Source organism: Rhipicephalus sanguineus, chromosome 8, assembly GCF_013339695.2.
Source record: "Rhipicephalus sanguineus isolate Rsan-2018 chromosome 8, BIME_Rsan_1.4, whole genome shotgun sequence".
NCBI lineage: Eukaryota > Metazoa > Arthropoda > Arachnida > Ixodida > Ixodidae > Rhipicephalus > Rhipicephalus sanguineus.
In genome coordinates this window covers 59,050,974-59,072,931 of record NC_051183.1, presented here as the reverse complement: position 1 = coordinate 59,072,931, position 21,958 = coordinate 59,050,974, and the positions used below count along the sequence as shown (strand labels likewise).

The 21,958-nt window shown below is 45.6% G+C and overlaps 1 protein-coding gene across 1 annotated transcript in view; it reads left to right on the top strand.

Moving 5' to 3' along the window:
* LOC119401986 (multidrug resistance-associated protein 1) overlaps window positions 1-18,667 on the top strand; it is an 81,750-nt gene extending 63,083 nt beyond the window's left edge. Inside the window, exons 21-30 of the mRNA XM_037669018.2 lie at window positions 708-852; window positions 2,776-2,941; window positions 5,409-5,608; window positions 6,858-6,984; window positions 7,105-7,206; window positions 7,770-7,916; window positions 10,824-10,982; window positions 11,550-11,716; window positions 13,612-13,806; window positions 17,298-18,667. Of these exons, the coding sequence (XP_037524946.1) occupies window positions 708-852; window positions 2,776-2,941; window positions 5,409-5,608; window positions 6,858-6,984; window positions 7,105-7,206; window positions 7,770-7,916; window positions 10,824-10,982; window positions 11,550-11,716; window positions 13,612-13,806; window positions 17,298-17,427 (1,538 nt within the window). The 3' untranslated portion in view covers window positions 17,428-18,667. The remainder of the gene's footprint in view (window positions 1-707; window positions 853-2,775; window positions 2,942-5,408; window positions 5,609-6,857; window positions 6,985-7,104; window positions 7,207-7,769; window positions 7,917-10,823; window positions 10,983-11,549; window positions 11,717-13,611; window positions 13,807-17,297) is intronic.
* The last annotated feature ends 3,291 nt before the right edge of the window (window positions 18,668-21,958 follow it).

The window sequence follows — 21,958 nt, the reverse complement described above, 5'->3', positions numbered from 1 at the left end:
GTGTCCCACCGCGACGCATTTCTTTCGCGTAAACGTTTAGCGGGAGCGGATGTGTGCAGTTCTAGAGGTGCCATTTCGATGACTGAGGATGTAAAATTGCTGATCAGTAAGTACGCCGATGAAAAGAACGGAGGTACTGAAAGGAAAGACGCTTAGCACTTATTCGTACGCGATTCTCCGCTGTTAATAATATATATGTCACACCAACTGGCGCTGTGTGTGTGTTTGCATGTTCCTTCTCTGTCCGTGTCCAGTCGCGCTCTAGAAACTTAGCATGAACAACTAACCAGCCCGACAACGAACTTTGGCCAATTTCAACTGGCCCTGTTGCGGAACGCCGACCTTCTATAGGTGGCGCGAGACAACCATCAGAGCTTTTAATGGTGAAAATGGAGCAGACTGAAGTACACGATGAGGTTAAAAGTGCACGCCCTTCTTGGCGCCAGCTGGGGAGACGCCATCCCGCGATCCATTCTTCGTCTTCGTCGTCAGCTAATCTCCAAGTCCAATTTGAAATGAAATACCACAGTTTTAAATGGAATACTATCTAGGCCGTACTCAGACCTTGCTTCTTTACGCACGGACAAGGGAAGAACACTCCAGGACGGGCGCTGCACTTTGTCCGTGTGTAAGGCAGCGCTGTTTTTTAGATAGATTCTTACCAACGAACTCGCTTCCAAACACTGTCGTTCTACCCGTGATCGCAGCCGTGTTCGTGCTGTGCGGAGGTGTGTGGCTAAACCTGGCTATGCTGAGGGGCAGTCGCGTGGTCCACGACCGAATGCTGCATCGCGTGCTGCGTGCGCCCATGGCCTTCTTCGACACCACGCCCATGGGCCGCATACTCAACAGGTGAGCGAGCCGTGACACCACCTTCTAATGGTGTAGTTCGGTCACATGGTGGCCTCAGAGCATGGCAACGAGTGGCAGAGCGTCCGGGGCACTCGGAATAATAATAATAATGATATCTGGGTTTTAACGTCCCAAAAACACGATATGATTATGAGAGACGCCCTAGTGGAGGGCTCCGGAAATTTCGACCACCTGGGGTTCTTTAAAGTGCACCTAAATATAAGTACACGGGCCTCAAACATTTTCGCCTCGATCGAAAATGCAGCCGCCGCGGCCGCGATATCCATCCCGCGACCTTCAGGTCAGCAGTCGAGCGCCATAACCACTAGACCACCGTGGCGGGGTGGCACTCGGCTTAGACACATAGCTATCGGCAATGTACCCTGCATTTACACCATCTCCACCATCTACACCATCTCCCGCTAAAGGGGACCATGAGGCGATGCGAAGCAGCGTTTCGGAATATCGAGCACGCGCTTCAGAGGTGGAGTGGGAGTGGAGAGGGGTAGGGGAAGTGAGGAGGGGGAGGGGAGAGGAGGGCTGTGGAAAGGGTCTGCGCATGCGCAGTAAGGATGGTCACACACCACCACCACAACCATCACCACCACCACCACCACCGGATTGAACTCCGCCGTACGATGCTTCGCATCTAAAAACCTTGTCCTACGGTGGTGAAGAGCCGTACGTCCTGTGTGGAGCAGTTGGCGGTGGGAGTGTGACACATTGGGGAAGGAGGAGCAATAGAATGACGTGCCGAAGCACGTGATGAAGTGGCAGACGTGTTTTCTTGCATAATTACAGCCTCCCATTGCTTTACCGTGCCGTATAACCTCCTTTCCTGTACACCCAATCTTCTTTTTTTTTTCTTGCCGCGTGTCACCGACAGGGGCGCGCGCGCTTTATTCTTGTACGACTCGCTATAATTCTATGTCCGAGCCGTTTGATTTGCCATCATACGCTTTGAAGAATATATCCGCTTAAAAACTGAGGCTGTTATAAGCAGGTAAAGGGCCGTAAATAAAGACATAAAAGCGTCTCAAGGCCAAAACGGTGAGGATTAGGTAAATTTAAGCATTAATTAGCTAAGATTCTGGTCATAGCAGAACAATGATAAAGCCTCACTTTTCACTTCTGATATTAGAAGAAACCTATACGGCCACAAGCACATTGCATTTCTCGTGTTATCAGGAACACCGTTTCTGTAACAGAAAATGGAGCTCGAGAAAGTTATTTGTTCTTTTTATCTTGAGAGAATTATTTCGTACCATTCCATTATTCGCCTGGCCTACCAAAGTTGGGACCAGCTTGAATTCATGAATAACTTTTTATTCGTTAGTTATGTCGTGTTTTCAAGCCTGTGCAATTCACAGTCGACTGTACGATACCTATTTCTCTCATTACATGGAATTTTGTGACGAACCACTGTTGAGTTCTAGTTTTAATGTATGTATGTATGTATGTATGTATGTATGTATATGTATGTATGTATGTATGTATGTATGTATGTATGTATGTATGTATGTATGTATGTATGTATGTATGTATGTATGTATGTATGTATGTATGTATGTATGTATGTATGCATGTATGCATGCATGCATGCATGTATGTGTGTATGTATGTGTGTGTGTGTGTGTATGTATGTATGTATGTATGTATGTATGTATGTATGTATGTATGTATGCATGCATGTATACATGCATGTATGTGTGTATGTATGTATGTATGTATGTATGTATGTATGTATGTATGTATGTATGTATGTATGTATGTATGTATGTATGTATGTATGTATGTATGTATGTATGTATGTATGTATGTATGTATGTATGTGTCTATGTAAGTATGTATCGCAAGCCTCAGTTTAGTACATGGTATTCATGTTTTGCTTAAATCCCTCATGACCTTTTACCTCGCTTGCAGGTTCTCGAAGGATGTCGATGCCGCGGACGTGACGCTGCCGTTCAACGCACGCATGTTGCTTGTGCAGTTTATGCGCACCGTGGTGGCGTTCGTGCTGATTGCTCTACAAACACCGCTCTTCCTGACCGCTGTACTACCACTGTTGCTCATATACTACTACATACAGGTATACTATATGTGATGGGCCATGCTTTACATCTGCTCAAGAAGTCACCGATGATGCACCAATGCACTGATGCTAATGATGAGATGGTTGTAGAGGGATAGCGCTTGAGGTTGGAGATTATTTTGTGTACAGTCTGGAATGGTAGACGACTGTCACAGGTGAAACGGTGTGCCCTTTCGGCTCGAGAGATAGCATCCCGAGCTTAGAAGGAGGCCCGAAGGCGTACTTGAAGCGAGAGTCGAAGGTTAGAAGGGCGTAGCGTCTGTACAAGATATAGAAGGGCAAATGGCCCGTCGTAGTGTCATCATGTGACGAATTACAAACGTAGGTGACAAGCGGCAATGCACAGTCACGATGACGGTGTTCTGCTGCGACAGACATAGCAGACATGTCGGTAAGCCATTGAAGAGGCGTTCAGTGAATCCATTTGTTTGCGGATCGTAAGCAATCGTTAACTGGTAGTGAATTAATCAGGACTGGAGCGTATCGTCAACCAGTATGGTGAGCAAGCAGTGACTGTGTGATTTGTAAAGATTCGATGGATGGTACCCTGACGTGGGCTGATATTGTGAAGGATATCGGCGAAGTCGGTGGAGCGCGCAGTTCAAAGGGGGAGCCCGCTTGCCAGCATTTCGTTGGATGCTAACGGTAATTCATTAGGTTCGAAGCATTGACACCGGAAAAGTCGGAGCTGGTTTAACCACACACGCAAAGATGGGAGACCACATGGAAGGAAAGATCTGGAGGTGACTTTAATCATTGGCTCGGGCGTCTCGTGGTGGCACTCGCACATCGGCGTTCGCGTACCCGGTGTGTTCCTTAGGTGAACCTTGCGTTTCGTGCGCTGCCGAAGCGAATCTCGGAAGCCACCAAGAACGAAGCGCTGTGTTCAGGTCTGCTCCGACAGATGCCGCAGCGGTCCCAGCTGCTCACATAAAAAAAAAAAACTGCTTTTTAAGTGAACTCATTCAATTAACTTTCATGAATTAACTGACAATTAAAGGGACACTAAAGAGAAACAATGAATAGATTTAGATCAATAAATTGTGCTCTGAGAACTCTAATGTCTTTAATTTCGCCATCGTAGTTTTATTAATGCAGGAGAAAATAAAGTTCAAAGTTTCATTTTTAAATTTCGCGCCGAAATCTCCCCGCGTGACGTCATGGATTTCAAAGTGTACTTATCGTATTTTGGCGCCATTGGCTCAACAAATTATCCCAAACTTGGCATGGTAAGTCTATGGCCCCCATCAGATCCCAATGTACTTCATTTTTACCGATTAGGAACTACGTATAGTCCCTAGTAGGCGCCGCCAAAACATGTGACGTCACGGCGAATGGTGCGGAAACTTCAAGGTGGCCTCGCTACCCACGTTTTGTTTTTGCGCGTTTTCTCGCTTACTAAGCGTCTTCTCGCAGCAAGCGTGGTGTTTTTGGTATCGTGAAAGAGTTCTATATTTACTAATATGAGATGAATCGTATTGCTCTTTAGTGTCCCTTTAAGTGGCACTTAAGTAAAATTATGCTCCAATATCACACACATCGAACTTAACTGTGAACTTAAGCAGAACCATCGATTTCTATGCTTTAGAGGAATTTTTATGAGTATTCGGAAAACCGCTAGTGATTGAAGGAGAAACATGAGTGGCACTGTCACTCTTTGCTGGTGCCACTAAAAAGGGTTTCTTGCGGGGACGGTAGGGTTCACAGGTGGCAATATATCGCCGATCGGAACGGTAAATGCCGACCAGAAGAAGCGCACAGAGACGCTGCCGTAAGTGCGAGCGATGGTCAGATGGCAGGAAAAGGGGCGGCGTGAAGTTGCGTGAGCACATCGGAGTGTAGGTGTTCTGCAATGGCGAAGGAAAGTTCGTTGCCATAGGGACGCAGGTTGGACCTGTGCAACGCACAATGTTAGAATGAAAGGAATGACAGGGCAATGACTCGAAAGCAATAGCTGAACAAAATAGCCGATACAACACTCGCCATTTTCCGCTCAAACCTCACCCTGATGACATGTATGTCACTCGTGTATGTCACCCGGGAGTTAAATTCTTGGGATTTTTTTTTTGCGAAATCACCGTAGGAATATTAGGCACACCGTAGTGAGAGACTCCGGGTTAATTTTGACCACGTGGCTTTCTTCAATATTCACAAAAATCCACGCACAAGGTTGTTTTTGCGTTGCACTCCTGAAATGAGGCTGCTTTGGGTGAAAATCGAACCAGCGTCCTCATGCTTAAAAGCAACACTCTAGCCGATTAGCTACCACGTCGGTTCGACCTAACAAGAGTATTGCGGGCGCACCATTAACGAAAGGAAAGAACCGCTAGATGTCTATTATTACTTTGGAACAGAGATGTTACTTTACGGTGTGCGAATCATTTCTGGAATGTACCAGAACTTACCTGCTACGGCTGGTGTATTGCTTGCTGAGCATGGGGTTCCCCTCTCTGTGGCTGTGCAGAAAGTCTACATCGCCACGTCGCGGCAGCTTAAGCGGCTCGAGTCGGTCTCGCGGTCGCCTATCTACGTGCACTTCTCGGAGACGGTGACCGGGAGCAGCTCGATCCGGGCCTACGGTGTCGGCAAGCGATTCGTTGACCACTCGGACGAGCTGACGGACATCAACCACAGCACCTACTTTCCCAGCATCGTGGCTAGTCGGTGGGCATTCCTCGGTTAAACCGCGACACGTTAGTCTTAAAGGACGTGAGAGAAAAGACTAAATGGCCTCGATTGCCAGTGCGTTCATTGGAGGTGTCCATGAGACCGAATTGGACTACAGAAACACAGTTTGTCACTAACCGTGAACTTATCTTTAAGAGAACGTAGGTGAGTTGCGTTTGACAGCTGAATTGTAGAATACAGCCAAACACTGATATTAGAAATAAAGAAGCTTTCAAATACACTGGACTACGAAATATTGTGTTGCGCTAGGAGTTGAAGAACAAGCTTGCAAGGAAAACTGTCTCGAATAAAACAGATTTACTTTCATTGAAACACTCCAGAATATATGGAAGTGCGTTTACTAAGACGCTTGCAAGTCAGCGAAAAAGTGTGACGCAAAGTGATTCTTCAGCAGAGATGGTCGTTGTCTAGCAGCAGCCACATGACAGAACGAATAAGCCTTTTTCTTGATAGCCAGGCACCACTTATCACACCATAGGAGAATACAAGGCATTCTAACATTCAGTCAAGTGGCTGCATATATTTCGTCTTTTAGAAGCGCAGAAAGAAAAAAAGAAAACGTGTTCAGGAAATGTGATCAATAGTAAACTGATGTATTTTCCTTGGCATGCGTCATGCCTGTTGAGATAGAGAACTTGTAGGCAAGCAAGAACTGCACATTAGTGACGACCAGAGGCAGCGTTTTTTATTATACTTGCAGGAGATATTGAATGCGCAGGTTTACGATGTAAAAGATCCTACAAAAAAGGACAACCTAGGAAGCCATATCCGGGTTTATGCCTCCCATAGCTGAAAAAAAAAATGCTCAAGGCATTACAGCACTGTATACACAACAGAAGCGACTGCTGTAGCTACGGTCATCGCGTATGGTCCAATAACTCTTCCCCACGGCGATCAGTGGCTTGCGGCATGCAGCTTGCCTATATCTGTTAATTATATCGCGGCCGGAGTAGAGCGCCGGCTTGGAAAGTATGCCTGGCCGGACGAAACAGTGACACGGCGATTCTTTCCGAGGAACTATGCGCACGCGTTGCGTCGGCGACAGTGCTCTCCCACAAATGAGCGGATACCATATGCCGCAGTTGCCGCGGAGGCAATGGTTACATAGCTGTTAGCAAAAGCGAACTCACGATGACGTTCTGTGAAGTTTGTGTACGTTTCTGCGCACTGATCCCGGTGGTCAACTTTGGTCTTAACGGACTACGTGTAATTGTCTCATTTCCAGGTGGCTCGCCACAAGACTGGAGTTCATCGGTTACACCATAGTGCTAATAGCTGGACTACTTGCGGTCAACAGCCGAGATACCCTGTCTCCCGGCATGGCTGGCCTTTCGGTCAGCTACGCTCTCACGGTGAGTGTCGAGCTGCTCTCTTTAGAACAGCATGCACTACCTCATTTACTCATTTCATGGCCTTTGCGTCGACGGACAGTGCACATCATTCTGTTACGTACGGTTTTTTTTTTTCTTCAGGTCACATTGACGATGAACATGCTGGTCCGTTCTACGTCCGACACGGAAACGAACCTTGTCTCGGTCGAACGCTGCTTGGAGTACACAAAGGTGACGCAAGAGGTATGTACGAGACTATCGTATGTACGAGACCGGTTTACGTACAATAACAGACTTTATGGTGGCTGTTTCCTCTATTTCGGTGTCCATAATGAAGTGCTATTGCTGTTCATGATGCATAGCCGCTGCGAAATTACAATACATTATTTTTACGAATTAAAAAGAGTTGACGCTGAAAAGCCGCGCTGCCTTCGGATCAACTAGTGATACAGCTTCGAGCCGCGACGCATGCGAGTAGCGAGAACGCATGCGCAGCGAACCGCAGCCCACGAACAAAAGCTACTATCGCGCTCACCTACCACTGTTTGCAGCGCGTGCTGCGTCCACGACATTGTCGGCGTTGCAGATTGAAAAATTCTGATAAATGTTTCACAGCGTTTTCCGCGTTACAACTTCATAATTAGGCACTCTGAGTGATAAGCTTTCCGTTATCCTAAAGAAAACAGGTACCATGAAAACAGTTTGTCGATCCCTTCAAGGATTTCTAGCTTAACCTATGCAGTGACGTCGCACGAAAGAGGTCTGGAAATGTGTGACGCGAAACATTCTGTGCACTTCGGTTTCAGGCTCCTTGGGAGAACCCCTATTTCAAGCCCGACCCTTCGTGGCCAGTCACCGGAGAAGTCGAATTCCAGAATTACTCGACTCGGTACCGAGCAGACTTGGACCTTGTCCTCAAAGGGATCACATGCGACATCAAGCCCGGTGAAAAGGTTCGCCCGTCAGTTTAATGCACAATTTGCTTGGATGTGCCTGTTCCCTCACGAGCTAAGGCAGAATATATCGTACCTAAGCCGCCCCTACAGTCAAGCTTTCTATGGCTGTGTTAATTTCCCATTTTATATTCTCTATTTATTACATATTGTGTTGTATCATTGATCAGCGTTGTGTTATAATATTTCCGAGTTTTTGCTCAGTACTGATGTTATGTCGTGTATGAATCTTACACAACATTAGTTTCGTGTAAGGTATTGATTGCTTTCTGCATAAGCTTTTTTTTTATGTTTGTATATTGTCTCACTGTATTGTCGCAGTTTTGTACCTCGAGCAATGCAGGGAAAAATAGAGGTGGGGGCGATGAGCTTTGTCAGGAAGTGGCGTCTGCATTAAGTCTATTTATCCGAGACAGTGAATGGGCAAATAAACAACTAAAATATATGCTTTCAGTAAAAATATTTATTGCCAGTACTTCCTCTTCAAAGCTGAGAAAGCCAATCGGCACTTATAGACTCAAGAGTACGTTTACATTGACGTGTATTGCGCCTGAGTGTAAGGAGACGCGTTACCGTGCTGCTTTGTGTGTACTAAACTGACAGTATTTATTTAGGCTTTATGGCGACTGTCATGCAAGCATCTAGACAATGATTCATTCTGCAGTGATGAAATAATTGGCAGCTGTAAACTTAATTACCGCTTTAAAGCTTTCTTACTGGCCACCAAATATTTGAACCCAATTTGCTGTGAACGTAGCGTACTTGCTAGGTCTTATTCCTCAAATTGTCGCTATATCAACTTCCTGAGCCTGACGGTGGCTTACTTGAACTAATGAGAGTGGTCGCATTCTCCACTGTTTTATATATTGAATCGGAGATCAGTTGCGCGTCGTAACAATCTGGCGTGCCAGTGACAAACAGCGGTTAAAGAAATGAGAATTATCAGCCTACTGTCAGGCATTGTAGAATGTTTCGACGAAAACATGGCGTAGGCAAGCCTCTGTTCAGTTTTTACATCGATGTAACCATCTTTGGGCACTGTTGATCATTACAAGCGCTCGCCTTCGTTCGAACGTTTTAATTTGTCTGGTGCGTCAGGTGTTAATAAAAAGCTGTTACAGGATAGCCTTGATCCAGGCCTAACTACACTTTTCAAAATAAGTTTACAGATTAGATAACGCTCAAGCACCATATTTCATTTACGAAAAATTGTTCCATCTTAGGAGAGAAGGATAAGTTTTGGCATTTGATGACAGTAATACTTTCGTTTGCAGTGTAGAATATCTTGCTAATATTATCAGAAAGTTCTCAATTAGAAATAAACATTTGTCATCTTTCCAACGAAAACTGATGTCGGTGATCTAGTAACTGCAGATGTTGAAATATCAGGGGCCTAATTCACAAGACTTCCCTTTCGTAGGTGCATTTTCCCATTGGTCAGCCAACTTTGGTAATGCTATGTCCCGCATCGTGATTGGCTGAAATAATCTGTTACGAAACCTTTTAGCGTAAGACGCTTTTATGAATACGGGCCTTGAAGCTTGTAGCAATGAAGACGTTGACACCTGGCACGAAATAATTACAGTGATAATCGTTAGAGGACTGAAAGAGCTCCAACCAACATAAATCACGCTAAGGTGTGCCTGCTCTGTGTTTATATTAGCGGCTAACGCACAGCGGGAAACAAAGAAGGCGTAAGTATTTCCGCCCACTTTACGCAAGCCTGCCACATAGGCGGCGCTATTGAAGAAACTTAACACCCCCTTGCCTATATTCCAGACCTCATCGATGACATAACTTTAAAAGTTGTACCTCACCATTTCTCTCGTCACTTCCCCCTGAGAAGGAAGTAACCGATTTGGCTTCGAAATGTCGGTAAAATAAAAGATTTTGTTTTGGTTAGAGCCACTCAAAAGTCCTTAATAATTAGCCAAAGCGGACAGGCAATTCTGTCGAAATGTATCACTCCAATGCTTACGATGGTTCTAAGAAAAGTGTTACTCAAAAATAAGTGGTGCACACTAGAGTGTCGTGTAGCACACCGATTTTGTCAGCTGATATCTATGAAATAGTTATTAACTACATATGAGCAAATGTTCACAGACAACCTACAGGTTGGAACATATGCGCGAGGAATATGGGGCACACTGGGCTGCGTGGTAGACTCTTACCTTCACTGCGCTGGGAATCCAGTTACATGACGTCTTCATCAGCAACTCCGACATTAAGGCGTCACAGATGCCTCTTCGAAGAACTTGTTGCTGCGCTATTCTGCATCAGCTGATTCCATCATTGGCCTTCGCATTTCCCTGGCTCTTTGCTGCATGTATAGTTAGTTACCCACGGACTGAAACGCGACAATTTAGGGCTAAGTAATGCACCTACAGGGATGGCCGAAAGTACGTAGGCCACGCTTCCGTAGAAATAGATGGGATAGCGGATTGAGGACTTTTGACGTCCCCCACCCCACCCCTGTACATTGGTTTCCAGTGTCTTCGGTTCCCGTCATATTGGCGTATTTTGATTGGAACACTTGCATAAGAGCAAACATAACCCTCAACGGCAGGATTCGTAGTGATATGACGCAGTTATCACGAGCAATCACTCGTTAGACTAGACTAGAAAAAAATCTAGTCGTTAGACTAGAAAAAATGAATGTCTCTTTCAATCCGCGAGGACTGTACTCCTACGCTTCACCTTACGTCGTTGACTTTCCTTCGACAATTGCTTCAATAAGTTAAGCAGCCGCCTACTCGCTCAATCCAATTCTTTTGCATTCACACAGCATAGGGTGTGTTTAGTTATATTGACTCACTTAGGCGGCACGGGTTAAGTGGGAAACGGGGCAAGAATTATGAAGAACACCACCTCACGCCAATCAGCACCCTGTGGGCGGCGTTCTCGCAGGTTGGCATCGTTGGCAGGACGGGCGCGGGCAAGTCTTCGCTGACGCTGGCTCTGTTCCGCATCATCGAGGCCGCCGGCGGCGCCATTAACATCGACGGGCTGGACATATCAACGCTTGGCCTGTACGACCTGCGTAGGAAGCTCACCATCATACCACAGGTGACCGCACGTACGATTTAGGGGTTAAAGGACAGGGCCTGGCCTGGGGGTAAACTAGCTTACGTGATAGCTAATTCGGCCTACCTAAGTGGGTGTCTTCTTTTTTTCGTTAGTCTACGGCGACCAGAGCATTCCGAATGGGCTTAAACATGTTTATTTATGTACACACTGGTAGAAATTGCGTAGCCTGACGACATAATACAAATAGCAATAGGGTTGTCGCACAAGATACATTTTGTTGTACAAAAAGAGCAAAAACACAAATTCTTTGGAATTATACAGAATGTGCAACCACTACCACAAAAGTGCGTTCTAAACAAAACAGACTTCGGGAGGATAATTCGATTCATGTCGACGTTGTTGGTGGTGACGTTATCGTAGGGAAGAGAAAAAAGTCAATTAAAGGTGATGTTGATAAAATTTGTATGTATATAGGTCAGAGGACAAACGATATAGTGCGGTAATTTCACAAAACATCGAGAAATCTTGAGCATGGTTCGGTTTACGCGCGAGCGTGATGCCACCTTTTTCCGTACTTGAAAAAACACCCCGACATCATTCCTCCAGGATCCGGTGCTGTTCAGCGGGACGCTGCGCTCCAATCTGGACCCTTTCGATGTGAAGGGCGAGGAGGAGCTGTGGCGGGCGTTGGAGCACTCGCACCTCAAGGACTATGTCGCCAGCCTGTCGGAGGGCCTCCAGCACGAAATAGCCGAGGGTGGCGAAAACATCAGGTGAGCGTTAGCGTGTCTCGCAAGCTCAGTGCAGGCCCATAGCCAGGAGGGGGGGGGGGCTGGGTACGGGCCTACGTCACCCCCCCCCCCCGAAATTTTGGGGAAGTAGGCGTTTAAAAAAAATAAATAATGAAAATAGGTGTTTTTCTCAAAAAGTGAAGGTTTTCAGCTAGTGCCCCGTCCCCCGAAAAAAATTCCTGGCTACGGGCCTGGTTCACTGCATGAGTTGGTGTCGTTCCTTTTAGAAAGGCTAGGCGCCGTGATGGTATAGTGTTTACGGTGTTCTTTTGATGACCCGAAGGACGCGGGTTTGATTCCGGCTGCGGAGGTCGCATTTTGATGGAGGCGTGATGTTGGAGGTGCACGTTAAAGAACCCCTAAAGGTGCCCTAAAGGTTAAAGGTGCCGTTAAAGAACTTAGATTTAGGTGCACGTTAAAGAACCGCAGATTATCGAAATTTCCAAAGCCCTCCACTACGGCATCCATCACAATCATATCGAGGTTTGGGACGTAAAACCCCAGCAATTATTATGTCATTGGCATTTTCGAAGGATGAAGACGAGACAAATGCACGCTTATTTGAGTTTGAGCGCACAATAATGTTATACAGACGAACGTTTCGACAACGCAGCTGTCTTTCTGCTAGAGCTTCGAAATGAAGAAATTCCAGCTGCTCTGTCACTTAATTTCCGAAGCAAATAGGAATGTCTATCTTTCCTTTATATGCGGTTGGTTTCTTAGGACAGCAAGTATGCAAATATTCTCGGAATGTACTGTTATGTTGCGGAACGTATGCTTTTGTAACTACATTCAAGTTTGATAGATACGTATTCGTTATTTTTAAGTTGCAACGTCAAAAGACTGGCACACGTTACCGGAGCTCGAAAGTCGCGGTGCGCTGTATCTCGTATAGCAGCACGTGGTGCTGAAAAAGAAATGGGAAAAATCGCGGTGGTCAATAGCCAGTGCACACTAAAATTAAATCAAATTATGAAATCTATACTACATAACACTTTTTCTTGAAAAAGTATTAGACTGTACGGAAATACCCATTCTTTGAATCATTTTGCGATATATAAAATTGTTCTTGATCGGTATTCATGCAGTACTGAAAAGATGTTATATGCTGTTATAATTTATGACATGCTAAATAATCTAACGCCTTTATCTGGCCAGCCAGCAAACATAGTTTCTCTTAAGACTAAAGCGAAGGTGGATGTTTTCAAGTTGAATTACGAACTTATGCTTATACCCACCGCAAATATCCACCTTGCTTTGATGGAGCATGTGTAAGCCAGAGCAGACGCAATCGAAACTGAAACATTGGCAGTGGCGGAATCGCGCTCCTCCCGCACTACGTTCCAATTGCACTATGAGTTTTGACAAATTATACATGTAAGTTAAATGTTGTCAGCTGAGAACCAAGGACTGAAAGGACTGCTATCTATTTGACGTCGCAAATTTTCAGAGGACTTTCTGCACAAGCAAAGATACATAAAATTTACTGAATCCGTACTAACGGACTGTGGATGAGGTTGAAGCGAACTGTTAAAAAAAATGTTAGCTTTCATTCATACCTTATGCTTCGGGTTCTTGAGCAAAGCTTGTGTTTTTTAATGTGACCTGCCATGTTCGGCTGCACTACCGGGCGTCCAATGGGCGCCCGGTAGTGCGAGGATTGCATAACACCTGACGAACGTATTCTCACCCATCGCACCCTGCAATGAACTTACCTGCGAACAATATCCCGTTAGCGTGGATGACGTGTTCATTCACTGACACAAACTCTGTCGAGCAAGAATTTTACCGCAATAATTTCTAACGGTTAGAGTAGCTTGTAACTAAGAAATTTACAAGCCACGCACCTGACTGACGTTCTGCACCACTCTCGGCAGCGTGGGCCAGCGGCAGCTTGTGTGCCTGGCTCGTGCCCTGCTGCGAAAGTCTCGCATCTTGATCCTGGACGAGGCCACGGCCGCGGTTGACATGGAAACGGACGACCTGATACAGGCCACCATCCGGCGAGAGTTCGCCGACTGCACCATCATCACGATCGCCCACCGGCTCAACACCATTCTCGACTACGACAGGTGCGTCGTACGCGATGGCAACTCGTGGATCATTTTAACCCTTTGAGGGTCGAATTTTTTCGCGAAATGCAGTCCAAAAATGTGTAATTTTTTTATTGCTGAAATAAATTCTTCAGACGATTCTATTTAAGAAAAAAATTGTCTAAAATTTTTTTTCGTGACCGTAAAGTGACAAAAAAATCAGTTTTGTTGCTACATACATATGGTTTATTCGTAGTAAAATCAAGCAGAATCCTAAAAAAAAGAAGCTTCACAGTTTTTTATGAATAAAAATTATGCATTGTATTAAACATAGCTCACAAACATACAAAAATAAGCGTACCAGACTACGTTTCCGGTTAAAAACGCTCGTGCTCAAACACTAAAAACTTTTCAGCGTGTGATAGTCTTTGAAGCATGGCTCCCCGCGCACGCGTTTCAGATGTCGCTCCTTGATCGTCATCGGAGTCTGAACTCGTCAAAACTCCTCGTCTGACGAACTGAAATCCAATGAATCAGATTCTGATCGGCAATTGGGGAATAGTCCGCATCGGAAGAATCGCTGCTCGACTCACCGGCAGCAGCGCAACCGACGCGCGCTTCCATAGCGTGAGCGAACTGCGTTAGTGAGCGCACGGAAGAAAACTCTATGGTTCTGCGCCCGTCCGGAAAGCAAAACGAGTGAAAAAGCTACAGTAATACTTCGTCTTATCGCCAACAAGACGTAGTTAGTTTTTCCGAGAACCCAAAACGGCAAACGCAATCACGGCGGCGTCGTTTGTGTAATTTAGCGCCGCGCGGAAACAGATGTAATCACGCGCCGGGGTGCAATAAATGAGAGAGTAACAAGCGGTCACCCTTTGAGAGATTAGAAACCAAACAGCCATCCGCTCTGCGGGCGCAAGAAGCGAAAACCACCCGAAGGACGAAACCGAAACGAGCCGGACCGCGTGCGCGCGTGCTGATGCGAGACTACAAGCCGCCGCGCCTCTTTGGAAAGAAAACAAAAAAAAGACGGAGAGACATTGGCGCATTAAAAAATTACACGAATTCCCGAAGCGTGGCAGCACATTCCAAGCAAGAGAAAAGGGAGAAGGCGCGCGTTTGAAACCAAACCGCGCCGCGGGCGCTCTCGGTTGCGCAAGCGATAGCCGGCGCGCGGCGCGCCATTTTGCGAAGCATAAAAAAGCAACGACGGAGAGACATCGGCGCATGAAAAAAATTCCACGTATTCCCGAAGCGTGGCAGCACATGTCAAGCAAGAGAAATCATCGAAAAAGGCGCGCACTTTAAACCAGCTGCACCGCGAACGCGCTCGGATGGGCAAGCGATTGGCGGCGCGCCGTTTTGGGAAGCGAAAAAAAAAATACAACGGAGAGACATCGGCGCATGAAAAAAATTCCACATATTCCCGAAGTGTTGAAGCACAGGCCAAACAAGAGAAATGATCGAAAAAGGCGCGCGTTTTAAAAATAAACGCTATGCCGTACATGTACGACGAAAACCCTTTGGTACCAGGAAGCTTCTGCCGTACATGTACGGCGAAAACCCTGAAGGGGTTAATAAAACAACAACAACAAAGGGACGAAGAGCAGACACACTGGACAAGCACTGTTTATTTTTGTTGTTTCTCACTGCATAACGATGAAATAATTATCTAAATATCTGAAAGTTGTTATGATGGATGATTCGCTCAGCCGTTGACCATCCTATCAAATTTCACTAGCAACAGGTCACTCAGAAAAGGAGCTACGGACGACCCATCTGAAATACCTTCTTTCTGAATGTGATCAATTCATTACACGAAAGTTGACGCAAGGTACATCAATGCGAGGTATGGGAACTCACTAGAAGTGACACAGTTAAGCTGTATTCTAAAATTGCACCACTCCAAAAGCACCAAGGCTTTCTTCTAAGCACTTCAGCAAATCTTTGCGAGGAAGGAAATAATAGAAGTCCTTTTATATCTATCGAGAAAGCCCTCAGCCTGATGCACGATTTTTGCGCTAGACATTCCACGACTTGTACAGAATTTTGAATTCTGAAAGGGTCATGAACGGTTAAAAGCTTGAGCTTTTCGTGAAGAAACCGCCCCTGTTCATTTTGGCAAGAACGTATTTCTGAAACAATTGTTCTGAATGGCACACCTTCTCTGTGTGTCTAGGCTGAAAAGAACACGTTTAGGGCCAGTCTCACTTTTCGTCGCCGTGTTTTATCGCGCTGGTTATTATTAGTATGAACAACCGACTAGCCCAGTCGGCTACCTTAATGGACTATCTGCATGTTCCTGATGAGAGGAGGTACTCGCAAGTGCATCGTGTTGAGTCGTCCGAGAGTAGCGAACACCTTCGTCTTGGTCCGCTCTGTTTTGCTGTGATGACGTGCGACGTAGGCGCTGACGTCAGATATCTATTTTTTTCCAAAAGAAACGCTGTTACCATATGCGATTTAGTACTTGACATTATAAAATTGACCCAGCCATACTGGAATGCCCGTGCGTCATTCCTAAAATTACTTATGTTTCTGTAAGATTTTCGTGGAAATACATGAAAAATATATGGGATCTATAAACAAGGAAATATTGGAATGACCTATGGAGCAAATAAGTAGGGGATCGGAAATCTGTTTGAAAGTTCGAGCACTGTCGTAATAAAGCTCTTGCTTCTGTGAACATTGATTCGAACACACTAAAGTAAAATCCGTAGCGAGATAGCAGCTCATTGTCGAAGTGACCAAACTCTGTGCATGCAATAAAGTTGCATTTTTTATATTAATGGAATTCAAAGGACGGCTTTCTTTGTACAAACTTCATACTTAAAAGTATCGAGTATACCGTTATCGAGAGGGTGCGCTAGGCGTCTAACTCATGTCTTTTTATTGTTGTCTCCGTTGAAGTTGTAAAAGAATGAATTTTCACCAACCCATGCCGGTCCAGTCAGATGTTACTACACCTATCGCAGTCAAGCAGTATGTATATGTAAAATCGCCCACGTTATGAAACGTCTGGGAATGTTTAAATCGATCCTATGATCCCCCCTAACACTCTAAGCAGTATTTTGCACATCTCCACTTCTGGTTCGTTAACGCCTCGACAAAACCGGTTTAAATGTGAGTGCTTCTGGAAGGTGGTCGTTCTGGCATTTCAGTATAAAAGAAAAACAGAGAAGAGATGGCTAGAGGTAGGGTCCTTAACCATAGGTAACCTTAAAATATCTAGATACACATTTTAATTAAAAGAAAAACAAAGCATGGAGTGCTAGACGAAGTCCCGGACTGACCATAGATGTAGAAAAGCTTTATTTGCTCACACTACTAGTTGCCGCTATGCTTGGAACAGGACTTCAGCAAATACAACCCCTCGGCCTCATGTTCGGCACTTATAGGGATCGTAAGCTATTATCATGCCAGTACAGTGAACGTCTTTGCAAACGAAATAACCGATCAGTTATTCTCCTAATATTGCATACAGCAGTCAGTAAGCAACTTGTGGATATTTTCTCTGAACGACGCAGGGTGATTGTCCTGGATAGCGGCGAAATCGCAGAGAGCGACTCACCGCGGGAGCTCATGAAGCGAGAGTCCTCGATCTTCTACGCTATGGCCAAGGACGCGAACTTGCTGCAGGCGCCGCAGCAGGACTGATCTTGAAGAGCATTTTTTGTGCGAATCATCAACGAACTGCTCATTCAATCAGGCATACCCTGACATTGCCATCAGCGCTTGGCTCCGTGGATGGCACATCGCTTGAAAGCCTACTTAAGACACTGTCCCCGATGTGAAATAGTGGCGCAAATCAAAATGCGTACACGTTCATGCTCGGTGACGTGAACATCTAGATGGGAAATAGGTAGGCAACATAACTTCGCCACGAACACTCAGTTTGTGTGTTATCGTGATGACGATATTTTGTAAGATGTTGCATGGCGTTGTGCCTTTTAAGAAACATTATTCAGATGTTTGGCTTTGGTCAATCGGTCACTCGCGTAAAATGCGATGTTGGGTATTTATTGAACTCACGAATGTCTGCCTGTAGTTCTGCATTTATATTCTTGCCGCATTTTTACAATAATCATTAAAATATAGTCTATCGTCATGCTTTGCTGCAAATTATGTCTAAGTGGCCTATGTGCGGTGATGCGGCATCAGCAGACACCGTTGGCGTTAGTTGCAGTCTTACAGCAGTTCCTCAGATGCGTACTTTAGGCACTGAAAACGGTCACATTCGCAGGCACGTGCAACTAGACACTAGTTTGTGTTCTTGAATGTAGATAGAAATCTCTGAACAAAATCTAGTTGAAGCGTTTGTGTTAAAAACATCTTAGAATCTTACGCGTTCTTATTTCATAAAGGTATCGGCGAAAGCAGAACACGCAGTTGACGTGGTAGATATACATGTATATTGCTTGTGTGTTCATTTGTGTGCATTGTACGCGTGCAGATGCGTAACATTACAAACCGAATCCTTCCCGTCATCACCGAAAGTTAACAGGATTAACTTAGAAAGTTTAAAACGTTTGACTAAAGTAAGTTTCAGACATACTTAGGACAAGCTTGAACCAGGTCCTACGGCGTACCTGACTCGCTGGATGAGCAGAGTCACTTTGACTTATGCTCAAAATGTTTTTTATTCCTTGAGTGAGAGGTGTGTGGAATCAACTCAAGAGCTTTCTATATACCTGCAACGAAGTTGCATTCTTTTGTTTTTCATTATTTCCATGTTGCGCTATTGTACAGTTATGCCTGTTATTTTGTGTACTAAAGTGCTCACTCTTCCGGATTGCCTACCCGCCATATTTCGTGGATAAATTAATAAATAGCCCGAACTCCGCCAATCTGACTTTCCTTTCTTTAGGCGTGCATTAGCACTACGCACAAGCCAAACATCCTTTCTTGGCTGGCAGAACGTACAGATGGCAACGAAATAAGCACATGGAGTATTACATTTTTGCTATTTGGTTAACAAAGTCGCTCGAATCCACCTTCTTCATGGTCTCTTTCAGTATATCCATGGCTGGTCACGCAACGTAGCGATGAGTACTTCAAGACGTCAGACTCGTAGAACGGCAGGCTTAGTGTAGGCGAAGTTAACAAAGGACAAATAACTGTTCCTTGGCCTCGAATTTTCATGCTTGGACACAGCTTAACAAGCTTGACATCTGCAAGGTGGCGCTACTGCGCTTTACTACGAAGCCTTGTTGCCTGATTTCGATCACCCCTTCTCGATAAGTCAGTCGCGTCTGGGCTAACGTTCGTGCTATGATGGTACGCTCTTAACATATTTAAACTCTCACAGGCGTTGTTTGGTCACATAACACATTGACTTTTACGTCTATACAAAATTTGATTAATGAATACGGCAAGCTCTAACTACTTGTACCCTGACAATAGGTGGCTTAAAAACATTGTAGCTATTCTGACCACCAGAAGAGCACAGACATATCCGATGAAAAAATTTTGACAGTGCCAGATACAAGAATTTATTGTAATTTTTGTGTCATCTCTTCCAGCCGTCATAATTTTTGCTTGCAACAGAAATAAAGTTGTATATGCTTCTGGCAACATTCCATCTCGGTTTTTATACGGGATGTTGTTAGTCATTAGACAACCAAACACTCCCTGCATGCTAAAAGAGGTGCAAAATTTTTAGTCCTCACGGTTGGTCACCTAGAAGTGGTATGTACTCTGTATTGGTCCATTAACAATTACAGAATGGTCAAATTATCCGCGCCGTCGCGGCGACGTGTAAGCCTAAGAACGTTGCTTGGCGCCGAAGGTGGGCTGGTCTCTCTCGCAACGCATGCGCGAAATGTTCTATGGCCTTTCGAGAGGCAGTGTGCCGTCGGCCATGTCAGACGGGACGTGGACGGGGATGCATGGACTTCAAGGATCCATTAATGTCACTCCATGAGATCACCTCAGCTCACAAACTAGGGCGCAGGCTCTTCCTCCCTCCACACCCTAAATTGAATAAAGCGCAAGCGGTCACACTACGACAACTACAGACAAAAACGTACATCACTCCAGCCATGCTAAACAGAATCGATACAGACTTTTCACCCCACTTTCAGCACTGTAATCACGTGCACTGCAATTTCGAACATATGCTCTGGCTGTGCCCCTTTAATTCGGGGTCAGTATTATCAGACAAATCCTCCTGGGAGGCTGCCATGCGCAGCATGGAACTCAACAACCAACTCCTGGCAGTCCAGAGGGCCCGGGACATCGCGGAGAGGCTCCAGCTTCCGGCACCTTCCTGGGTGGAGCCACCTGCCTGAGCTAGCGGGACATCCAGTCGCGTTCAGCTTCTGCCACTTTTGGACCACAATAGGGTTCTCACGCACTTACTCGACTGTAAAATTAGCCTTGCCCTAAGCCGCGCAAGGCTGGGTCCCAGCCGAGCTGGTGGGCACGTTTCAGGGTCTCCTGTTAACCGTCTGTACAGAATGCTTGGGCGGTCAGTCAGTGAGTGTGGGCCAGTTCATGATAATGATAATTTTCTATCTACGACACACGGCCAAACCTCGAGTATAACAGCTCTGCCATGAAATCGAGGAACGGAAGTGGATGCTACGAAAACGCCACGTAGAATCACATGCTCGGCACCACCACTATCACCACGGTCACTATCACCACCACGTCACTGTGAAGAGAAAGACGGCATTCTGGCTATGGCTGCTGGAAGACAGCGTTGTTTGTGTGCAGGCTGTGTTCTTTTAAGGCGAAAGCCTTAGATGCCTCATCAAACGGGAAAAGAGACCACCAGCGCGGCCTACAGTGACAACACAAGTGATGCAAAAAAAATCATCATCATGTGATGACGGCACTCTATGACGCCACAGGTCACCAAACTATGTCACGTGATCACATGGAATTGTCGCTGTGTCAAAGGTGGCCCGATCACGGAGGCACTGCAAAACCACGTTGTGTGTGCAAAGCTTTCGGGCGGGACCCATCCAATCGACTAAGAAGAAAAAGATGGCTTTAGCCTTCCCGTCGTCTCAGGCAAATGCATAAAGATAGCGTGAATTTTCTTTTTACCTAACCCAACGCCTTTCCTCCCACATTGTGTGAGGATGCAGCGACAACTCCAACACATCACAAGTACAGCAGCGATCAGAAAACTGTGGCGAAGGTGTGCTTACTTGCTAGGATATCGAAGACCAGCTGAACTGGTAAACAGGGTTTCACGATACGGTAAGATTTTATAGATTTATTACCATAAGTAAAGATCAAGACTATGCGCTTCCTCAGGTCAACACACGCCTTGTCCTAGCAATAAATTTTGTTCCCCCTCCTAAGAAGCTGCTGCATCAGTTTCGAGGTGATAGAAAATCGTCGAACTGTGGGAATGTCGCTGCAGCCAACCCTTCGTCGAGAGGACTTGTGTTCGCAAAATTTTCTTACCGAAGCGTCGGCTCCAGGGACATTCCTAATTCGACGACCTCTCATATTTGCGAGCCTCCACGTTTCCCTGAACTTCTGTATGGTTGGGATTTACTTCGATCTTGCATGATTTTTCGCATTCGAGAAGCAAAGATAAAATCGTGACAGAACTTTTTTAATTGTAGGAGATTGACGTCCCAGAACCACGATATGATTATGAGAGACGCCGTATGGAAGGCTCCGGAAATTTCGACCACCTGGGGTTCTTTAACGTGCACCTAATACTAAGCACACGGGCCTCTAGCATTTTCGCCTCCATCGGAAATGCGGCCGTCGTAGCCTGGATTCGATCCCGCGTAGTGACAGAATTAATTATCTTAATGTTTAAATTCGGGTTTCAGTAAACGATGTTGCAAATGTCCAAAAAATTCTGTGATCTTCAATTGAAAAAAGTCACAGTTTCGCCGCAAGGGCGAAGCAATGAATGCGATAGCAAGAAATTAATGCTATACGAAGTGAGGCTCGCCAGTGGATACTCTCAGTTTGAACAGCGTTCCTGTTGCAAAGGCGGCCGAAGCAGCGAAGGAAACTAGCGTGCTTCAACTTTCGAGCTGTGACACTTGATAGTTCGCGCTCATCTTCTGTTTGTTCGTTTAGCGGCGTCCCTTCAGCTCGAGTGACTTTCGTACGCTCGGTAACATGAGCGCGGACATCACGGTGAAAGCGTGAAACATTCCTCTTCCCCTCACCGCGAGAAAACCGCGCGAGCAGACAACGGAAGGGCAATGTT